At 53.3% G+C, this 9914-nt stretch overlaps 1 protein-coding gene and 1 long non-coding RNA gene across 3 annotated transcripts; one reads left to right on the top strand and one right to left on the bottom strand.

Annotated features, from left to right (window-relative positions):
- Positions 1–2481, top strand: ABHD11 (abhydrolase domain containing 11). Of its 2 annotated transcripts, none has more exons than XM_042972256.1 (6): positions 1–221; positions 397–511; positions 1025–1198; positions 1371–1541; positions 1662–1843; positions 2056–2481. In XM_042972256.1, the coding sequence occupies exons 1-6, from the start codon at positions 103–105 to the stop codon at positions 2186–2188; spliced, it is 894 nt and encodes a 297-aa protein (XP_042828190.1). In that variant the 5' UTR covers positions 1–102; the 3' UTR covers positions 2189–2481. The 2 variants fall into 2 exon arrangements, with proteins under 2 accessions (XP_042828190.1, XP_042828189.1); XM_042972255.1 differs by having other exon boundaries at positions 2–221; positions 376–511; positions 2056–2479.
- LOC122234730 lies at positions 2423–3469 on the bottom strand. The gene is made up of 4 exons (XR_006212656.1): positions 3382–3469; positions 2961–3055; positions 2589–2709; positions 2423–2505 (listed from the first exon to the last, which is right to left on the bottom strand). It is a non-coding gene; the product is annotated as an uncharacterized LOC122234730 (long non-coding RNA).
- Between the last annotated feature and the right edge of the window lie 6445 nt (positions 3470–9914).

Raw genomic sequence — 9914 nt, 5'->3', positions numbered from 1 at the left:
GGAAGGCGGAGCTGCAGTCGGAACTGGGCAGGGCTCTGAGCGAAGGCGGGAGGCGGAGCCAGGGGATAGGAAGAGCTGCGCGCCTGGTAGCTGTTCCCGGGCATGCTCCGCTGGGCCCGCGCCTGGAGGCTCCCCCTTAGGGGGCTCGGCCCCTCCAGTCTCAGCGCCTCCAGGGTGCCCCTCGCACCCAGCAGCAGTGGCCGAAGCGGCACCGAGAGGAGGTCAGTCAAGGGCGCCATGTGGGTGGCCGTCCACCGCTCCTCCACGTTCAGTTCGGCTCCGCCTCCTCCGTTTACCCCCGCCCCCCAGGCCGCTCCCCTAAACCCCTTCCCGAGCCAGCTTAGACCCCTCCTCCATCCTTGCTCCTCCCTCCAGGTCGGTGCTGCTTTCCTACAGACTTCTGGACGGAGAGGCGGCCCGCCCGGCCCTCGTTTTTCTGCACGGGCTCTTCGGCTCCAAAACCAACTTCAACTCCATCGCTAAGGCCCTGGCCCAGCAGACTGGCCGGAGGGTGAGCTTCCGGGAGAGGCGGGGTCCCCGGGAGGTGGGACCTGGCTGGGCGGGGCTAAGGAGATGGCCAAGGCGGGCCCCGCTTTCCGCCCTCACTACTGGACACCGGCGAGGAGTGGCCGGTCTCTCTAAGCAGAAATGAAGAGGTTGACCTTCTAAGGATGCAGGCCACATGGCACACCGTGGCCCTATGTGGACCCATTCATTCCGTCGTGCCTGCATCCATCCAGTCCTTCATTCGTGTTAATAGATCTTCAAGCTAGGCTCGCTGTCCAGTGCCTAAGTGCCAACACCTCCCTGGTAAGGGGACCAGCCCTGTTTGTTCACCAGGGTTGATGGGGCTTACCACCTTTTACAGCAGCCCAACCTTCTGTGCTCCAACTGTTTTCCACTTCGATATCTTTCCCCAGGCTCCCTTCCCGCCCCCCCACCCCCTCAGCCTTCAGGAATGCCGTGCCTTCTCTATGCCCTGAATGTGGATGCCAGCTCTTCCCACCCTCACTCCGCTCCGCAGGTGCTAACAGTGGATGCTCGGAACCATGGTGACAGCCCCCACAGCCCAGACATGAGCTATGAGGCCATGAGCCAAGACGTGCAGGATCTCCTGACCCAGCTGGGCCTAGTGCCCTGTGTCCTCGTTGGCCACAGCATGGGAGGCAGGACAGCCATGCTGCTGGCACTCCAGAGGGTGAGCTGTCCCTATACAGGGCTTCTTCCCATCCAGTGTAGACCATGAGCGCCCAGCAGGCGACCTGGGACTCAACTGAGCCTTGGACGGCCAAATTCAGGATCTGGCAACTATGCCTGAGACCCACTGTGTCTGCCCTAAGGCTGGTCCCAAGTTTGGTTCTTTCACTCAGCCAGAGCTGGTGGAACGCCTGATTGCTGTGGACATCAGCCCAGTGGAGACCACATCCAACTCAGACTTTCCATCCTACATGGCAGCCATGAGGGCTGTAGACGTCCCAGATGACATGTCCCGCTCCTCTGCCCGAAAACTGGCCGATCAGCAGCTCAGCACTGTTATCCAAGTAATGTACCCATGTCCCGGCTGGTGTTGTGGGCTGGGACCTGTCCAGGGAAGAGTGGCAGCCCCAGGCCTCACACGGAGGTTCCCCCGCCCCCCACACCCAACTACTGGACCCCTACAGGACCCGGCCGTGCGTCAGTTCCTGCTCACCAACCTGGTGGAGGTGGATGGGCGCTTCGTCTGGAGGGTGAACTTGGAAGCATTGGCCCAGCACGTGGACAAGATCTTGGCTTTCCCGCCACGACAAGAATCTTACCCTGGGCCAACCCTCTTCCTCCTGGGTGGAAACTCTCAATATGTGCAGTAAGCCAGACTGGGTGGCGGGAGGGGCATGCCCCACTTACCCAGGCCCCAGCCTGGGGATCCTGCCTTGGGGAGGGCTTCGGTGCGGGCAGGGGGGTGCCTGAGAGTTCACAGATAGCACTGGCATGTGTGTTCATGTAGCTCTCTCCTCCCTGCTTTGCCTCCACTTCTCTCTCCCCCCCCATCTGGGCGGCCTCCTCTTCGACGGACAGTCCCAGCCACCATTCTGAGATCAGGCGGCTCTTCCCTCAAGCCCAGATGCAGACTGTGCCCAATGCTGGCCACTGGATCCATGCTGACTGCCCGCAGGACTTCATGGCTGCCATCCGAGGCTTCCTAGCCTAAGAGTTGCTGGCAAGACGAGGCAGGAAGCCCCAGGCTTCAAGGCCCTGCAGCCTGTTCCATGTTTCCGCACAAAAGGACTCAGGCACTGAGAGAGCATGAGGGTGCAAAGGGTCAGACCTCAAGTTTTAATGAATAAAGACACTGCTCCCAAGCCCCCGGGCTGAGCTCTGTCACCGCCAGCGTCCCCACTGACCCAGGAGGAATCGGACCCAGGGAGCCCTGGCAGTTCTGGGGGTCACCGGGGCTCCCTGAGGGCCCCTGGACTCTCTCTGCAGCTGACTCTCGACCTGCTGTCTCACCAGTAGCCGCATGTCCTCCTGGGGGGCAGGAGAGCAGGTTCAGGGCCGACCCTGTGCCTGTTCCCCATGCCTCCCAGGCCCGGCTGGCATTCCCACCCTACCTCCCAGGCTTCCACCTCCTGCCTCAGCCTCAGTTTCTCCTCCAGGACCTCCAGCAGCTGGGCCTCCACAGCTCGCAACTTGGCTTTGCATGTGTCCAGCTCAGCCTCCACTGCCTGCTTCCTGCAGGCGGCAGGGAGAACAGCTTGAGCTTGAACCCTACAGATCTGCTTCTGGGCCCTGAGGGTGGGCAAGTGTGGCCACAGCCCCTGCCTGTGAGGAGGCGAGTATGTATGTGGCTTTCCTTCCAGGAATGCCTGACTTCTCACACCCTCTCCTCTAGCAGGACAGAGCCCTGAGGGCGAGCCACACACTGCCTGCCCCCCCCCCCCCCCCCCCCCCCCCGCCTTCCGCCGCAGGCATCTGCCTCTCACTTGGCAATGGCTTCATCCCTCTCCTGGAGGACTTGGTCCAGCGAAGGCTCTGTCTGGGTGTCCCCCAGTGCTACAGCGACTCACGATTCTGGGCTCTGTTGTAGAGTGACAGAGAAGGGAGCAGGGATCTGGAGCTTGTCTGGATGAGGTGTCCCACCCTGGACCCTTCTGCCCTTGCCTGGGCTCTGATGCCAGTGTCAGGAGGTGAGGGGTCTGGAAAGTTTCGTTCCCGCCCCCCAGTACCCATCTCATGGACCTCTGAAAGTCGAGCAGGGGGACCGTGCCACGCTGAGGGGGTGGCAGGTGTGGCCTCTGTCTGGCACAGGGCGAAACGGGACAGGGTGTTTGGACCCTCAAGGAAGAAAGAAGTTCTCACCCATTGCATAGGAAAGAGACAAGGTGGGTTCAGAAGGACACTTACCCCTCTAGGGCCCCAGACAGAGAGGGTGGCCTGGTAACTGGGACTCTTGTCAGTGGGGTGGGGCACGCGGACAACATGGCCCTTTGCCCTCCCTTCCGGGCTAGGCACTCCCAGGCAGGCCCCGCCCCCTGCTGGCAGGCCCTGGCCTCCCCTCCTGGATCCTGGAACCCTCCCACCAGGCCCAGACCTTCCTCAGCCCCTTCCCGCAGTCACACATGTCCCTCACCCCAAGGGGGCGCTCAAACCACGTCTGAGGGACAGCCAGCCAGGACGGCTTCAATGCTGACAGGCACAGGTACCCCAGGCCCCCATCCTGAAAGGTTGGCATCTTGATCCTTTGAATGGCATCTATAACCACCTATAACCCATCTTAGCTCCGCAGAAAACAGGAGGAAAAATGTTTAACCATTCCTGGCAGGGTCCTAACATCTTTGGATGTCCATACTTCCTGGCAATAATATTGCTCGCTGTTCCTCCGGTATATTCCCAACATTCTAATCCCAGAGTGCGGTGGGGTCCGCTGTGCTGGAGTTATCCAGGCAGCCCCCGCCTCCCTCCGTGCCCTCATCGAGCACACAAGTGACATCAAACGTGAGAGAGAGTGTTCCCCATTGAGAAGCCTCTTCAGCAAGGTCATGTCTAGGGGATTAGATCCTCAACTCTGTCCTGCATAATAAATATTTCCTCCAGGGGGCACCTGGGTGGCTCAGCCGGTTAAGCGTCAGCCTTTTGATTTCGGCTCAGGTCAGGATCTCAGTTCATGGGTTCAAGCCCCACATCACTTCCTCTCCCTCCCGCTCAAGCACGCACGTGCTCTCTCTCTCAAAATAAACAAACTTTAATTAATTTTAAAAAATTAAATGTATTTCCTCCAGGAACCCCCCTGCAGACATGATTCCTGGTTGTTCATGAGTGCGACTGAGTCAGGTGCACCTCCAACAGCCAGACCAACAATTTCTTTGGTTGAGTCCCAGGTGGAGAAGTGGGGTTCAGATGTACTCCCAAATACACCCTTTTTGTTGAGGAGATTGGTTCAGTGTGTTTTGAGAGGTTGGTCTGTGTGCCATGATCCGGACAGGACCCAGAGACCTGGTCTCAGGAACCTCCAAGGCCAGCAGCGATGAAGCATAGATATAATCAGAAAAGAGTGTCAGGGGGTCCAGGAACAGTGGGAGCACAAAGGAGGTCACAGGAAGTTCTGCAGAAGCTTCTTCAAAATGAATCCTGCAGGCCGGCAGGAGTCAACCAGAAGAAAGGCATTTCTTTTAACTTTTTATTTGGAAACAATTTCAAAACTGCCCTTCAGTGTCCAAAAAAAAAAAATCCTTTTAGGGTAAAAAAAAAAAAATCTAATAGGGTATCAAACATTGTACCTAGTCGTCACATCTCTCTGGTCCCCCTCGGTCTAAAACGATTTGCAGCCTTTCTTTGAATGTCATGGCCTTGACATTTTGAAGATTTCAGAGAAGTTATTTTATAGACTGTCCCTCAATACGGGTTTGTCCGTGCCTTCCTTATGATTAGACCACTGTTATCATTATGGGGCAGAGATATCACAGAAAGGATGCTGTGTTTTCATGAATCCAATATCATTTGGAACCATGATTGGTGGGATCAATGCTGATCACTTGACCATGATTAATAAGCACTGGGGCAGGGAGGTAGTTTGAGATTATGACACATCCTTTCCTTTACCCCACTTTCAGCCATTGGGTTCAGCACCCACCGATGTTTCTTGCCCGAATTAATTACTACAATGATCTGCAAATGGTGATTTTCTTTTCTTCCTTTTTTTTTTTTTTTTTTTAAGATTTCTTGGGGTGCCTGGGTGGCTTAGTGGGTTAAGCGTCCCACTTTGGCTCAGGTCATGATCTCACGGTTCAGGAGTTCCAGCCCCACGTCGGGCTCTGTGCCGACAGCTCAGAGCCTGGAGCCTGCTTCAGATTCTGTGTCTCCCTCTCTCTCTCCACCCCTTCCCTGCTTGTGCTCTGTCTCTCTCTCAAAAATAAACATTAAAAAAAATCAAGAATAACTTTAGTCCACAACGATCATTTTCCCACTCTTGTGGTTTGTGAACATTGATTCAAACTCTTCGCTTGCCCCTCTGCTTCTCTCTGTCACATCACGTGTCCATCCTGAGCATCTCCTCTGAGTTCCCTAACACGGTTTTCTCGAACCTATCATCCTCACTTGTGCTTGGAAATACAGAGCTTTTTGAATGCACGAATGACACTTGCTGCAAACATTATTCCAAATTGTGAGGGTGGTTTTTTCATCCGAGTGATAGGTTAATATTTGAGATCTCCTTATGGTAGCACAGGATAATATAAAACAGCAATTTGCAGGGGGCCTGGGTGGCTCAGGGGGTTAAGTGTCTCACTCTCAATTTCGGCTCAGGCCATCATCTCACAGTTCGTGCAGCGAAGCCCCGTGTCAGGCTCTGTGCTGTCAGTGTGGATGGAGCCTGTTCGGGATTATGTCTCTCTCTCTCTCTCTCTGCCCCTCCCCTGCTCGCGTGTACACGCCGTCTCTCTCAAAAATAAATAAACATTAAAAAAATAAGTGAATAAAAAAATTAAAATAGCAGTTTCCGGGCCTTCTTGTTCTCTTGCCCTGCTTTTCTTTTTCTCCACAGCGCTCCTTACCATGCGGTGTACCCATTCACCTGCTTATTGTCCGCCTGCCTTCACTAGAATGTGAGCTCCATGAGGTCAGGGAGTTTTGTCTGTCTTCCTATTTTATGTCCACCCCCTGGAAACATGCCTAGAACATAGTAGGTGCTCAGTAAGTATTTGTGGAATGAATGAATAAAGGAGTAACTATAAAGCTCTTAGACGCTTTTGGTAGCCCAGGGGCAGCCAGGAGCCATGCACGAGAAAGGCATTGGAGTTGAGGGTTGGGGAGGTAGCCCCACAGGAGCCAAGCCCACAGGAGAAGAGCATCCAAGTCCAGGGAAGCCCAGTTGTTTAGGGGGATTAGCTGCACACAGGGACACTGGCCAGATTTTGAAGTGTATTGAAGACAATTGGAGAAAGGAGGTAAAATATGGAAGCTAGGATGAGCCTATGCCTGTGGCCTGGAATTTAGGTCTAAGGGTAAACTTTTTCTTTTTAAAGTTTATTCATTTTGAGAGAGACAGAGACAGCATGGGTGAGGGAGGGGCAGAGAGAGAGGGAGATCAGAATCTGAAGCAGCTGTCAGCACGGAGCCCGACGCCATGAACCACAAGATCATGACCTGAGCCGAAGTATGACGCTTAACCGACTGAGCCACCCAAGCGCCCCAAGAAATCTTAGAAAGAAAGAAAGAAAGAAAGAAAGAAAGAAAGAGAGAGAGAGAGAGAGAGAGAGAGAGAGAGAAAGGAAGGAAGGAAGGAAGAAAAAAAGAAAAGAAAAGAAAAGAAAGGAAAAGAAAAAATCACCATTTGCAGATCATTGTAGTAATAACTAACTCGGGCAAGAAACATCGGTGGGTGCCGAACCCAATGGCTGAAAGTGGGGTAAAGGAAAGGATGTGTCATAATCTCAAAGTACCTCCCTGCCCCAGCCCCATTTAAGTTATTCTTAAAAATACGTGATTTAAGGGGCACCTGTGTGGCTCAGTCGGTTGAGTATCTGACTCCTGATTTCAGCTCAGGTCAGGATTCCAGGGTCATGAGACGGAGCCCCACATCAGGCTCATACATAGCGAGCCCCTCTCCCCACTCACACATACTCTCTCTCTCTCTCAAATAAATAAAAATGAAAAAAAAGCATAATCCTTAAAAAATATATGTGTGATTTGGGGGTGCTTGGGTGGCTCAGTCAGTTGAGCATCTGATTCTTGATTACAACTCAGGTCGTGATCTCACCGTTTATGGGATGGAGCCCCCATTGGGCTCTGTGATGACAGTGTGGAGGTTGCTTGGGATTCTCTCTCTCCCTCTCCCTCTGCCCCTCCTTCGCTCATGCTCTCTCTCTCTCAAAATAAATACATAAACTTTAAAAAAAATTTTTTTTAAATATGTGATTTTAAGATAGTTACACTTTAAATATTTTTGCTAAGTATAACCAGGAAGTCATTTATTTCATATGCATCCCCTAAATGTTTAAACTAGAATATTGGGCCAAAGTTCTTTTAAATATTCTCATTGGGAAAAGGAGGAAACAACCTTATATTCAGGTATATAATGAATCCCATCGCAAAGCCCTACCTCAAATCACACGCTGAGCAGTGGGACCCATTCCCCAGCTGCCCATCACCCAATCTCCCTCCTCCCCTGCCTGCTTCCCCAGGAGGGCTGAGCTCAGGGCTTGGGGCTGAGCTGGAAAATGGTCGACGGTGGGCTGGGGTGCTGGAGGATGGAAATGGGAAGGAGACTGCCAGCTGGCCAGGGGGGCTGGGCTGTATGGTCAAAACAGTTGGTATCTAAAGGGCTGACAAGCCATGTCACCCAAACTTTGTGATCTTGTTTGGGCTTACCTCTCTGAGCCTCATCGTCCTCATCTGCAAAATGGAATAAATGGAGGACCTCTCTGATAGGGTCACAGTAAAGGTTAAATAAGGTACCTTGAACAATGGCCAATGCTTGCACCGTAATGGGCCAGGGCCAGATTTCCCAGGAAAAGAGAGAGAGTAAGTCTGCCATTAAGCGAAAGAAAAGCAACAAAGGGAGAACATCAACAACAAAACAACAACAACAACAACAACAACAACACGTTCCCTATGCTCCCTCCAGGTCAGCTGCCCCTTCCTGCTCTGCACCTGTCATGGGCTCTGCCCCAGGGACGGTTCTGCTTCTGAATTCTACACCAGCGGCCTCCTCATCCCCCTCCAGCCCCTGAACTTCCACATTATTGTCTTGTCACTTTCAAAGTGTCTCTCCCACCAGCCCGAGAGCTTCTGGAGGACAGGTGGTGACTGTCATCACCCCAACCTGGGCACACAGGTGCTCAAGCCGCGATGGTGGCAGTAAAGCAGCACCAGCCTTGCCCAGCAGGTGGCAGCAGTTCCCAATCACAGGGATCTGGTGGGCAAGGGGCCCAACCCCACCCTGCCCAGCCTGTGGGATGGAAACTCCAAACTGCCCCCAGGGGTTTGGGGAACCCCCAAATGCCCAGCCTTTCCCTCGGTGCTCCTTTATAGGAACACCGCTCATTCAAGCGTGCAAACATGTATCACTCATTCCACAAACACACTTTTGGTGCCAGCCTCCAGGAGTCCACAAGAATGTGAACTGGTTCCTTCCCCTTATATGTCCCCATCTAATGAAGGAACAGACACCTGACACAGACCATAGCCACACACAGGGCAATAAGTGCTACGGTCAGGATAAATACAGGTCTTTGGGGGACCACACAGGAGCCCAGCCCTCATTCCTGGGCAGTCAGGACAAATTCTTAGAGAAGGTGATATCTAGGAGGGAAAGAGTGAAAGTCAAGGGCCAGGTGCACGGGGAGGAGGAAGGAAAAAAGGAGGAGAGTGTCCCAGGCCTGGGGAACTAAGCCAAGTGCAAAGTTCTGAGAGGAGCGTGCCCAGTGGGCATCGTGACTTCATCAAGGGAAGGTGGCCTCCAACAGGTGACACAGGGGTGGACTACAAAGAAAATAGAAATCTATATCGGGGTATCAGGATTCTTCCCCCAAGGGCAATAGAGAAACTCACTGCCTTGAACAAGTAGGGTGCAGAATGCCACAGGGATGCTTCTTTGGCTAAAGTGGAAAAGGGCTTTACACGTGTTGGTCTGGACTGAATGCCCATCGATTATCCATCCACATTAAGGAATGGGGTGGGAGTGATGTGTTATGGGGACTGCCTGGTTCCCACGGGGAATAAGCCCGGCTCTCACTATCCCTGTCCTTGGCCCAGAATGCCTCTCCCCCATTCTCCACCTGACCACCTCCTACTCATCCTGTTAAGCCCCAATTCAAATGCCCCACGTCTGGGAAGTTGTCCCTGACCCCAGGGAGTTGGCTGCTCTGGGGACCCATGGCATCTTGTGCAGCAGTTTCTATTTTAGCCCCTGCCATGTTTCTGGCTCCCCTGTCTCTGCCCATCCCTCACCTGTCAGGGAACATTCCAGTTCCAAATTCAGCTCCTGTTTCTTATTCCATAGACACGCACAGACACACGGAGGCACACCCTCCCTGGACTGTGTCCCACATCTCCACCCCAAGCCAGCCGACTCCTGCCTCCTTAGTCTCCAGCTGGTGTTCCACATGGACTCTTCATCGACTATCTGCATGTGTCCCCGGATGTTGGAGTGGGCACCTTAAATGCTTACACATGTCTGGTCTGAACCCCCACCCCACCCCGCCCCCTGGATCCACTCCTCCTCCAGGAGCCAGTTCTGCTCTCATCTGCACGAGCTCAGTCATCAGCACCTGTTGCTTCTCGTTCATAATACCTCTCATGGTTTTAATGTTTTTTAAAAAATATTTTATTTTTTAAAGCAATCTCTACATCCAGCGTGGGGCTCGAACTCACAACCCCGAGATCAAGAGTCACATTCTCTACCGACTGAGCCAGCCAGGTGCCCCTGATTGTTTTAGTGT

Source organism: Panthera tigris, chromosome E3 (genome assembly GCF_018350195.1).
Source record: "Panthera tigris isolate Pti1 chromosome E3, P.tigris_Pti1_mat1.1, whole genome shotgun sequence".
Taxonomy (NCBI): Eukaryota; Metazoa; Chordata; class Mammalia; order Carnivora; family Felidae; genus Panthera; species Panthera tigris.
Note: the sequence above shows the minus strand (reverse complement) of the source record. Positions and strands in the feature narration are given on the sequence as shown.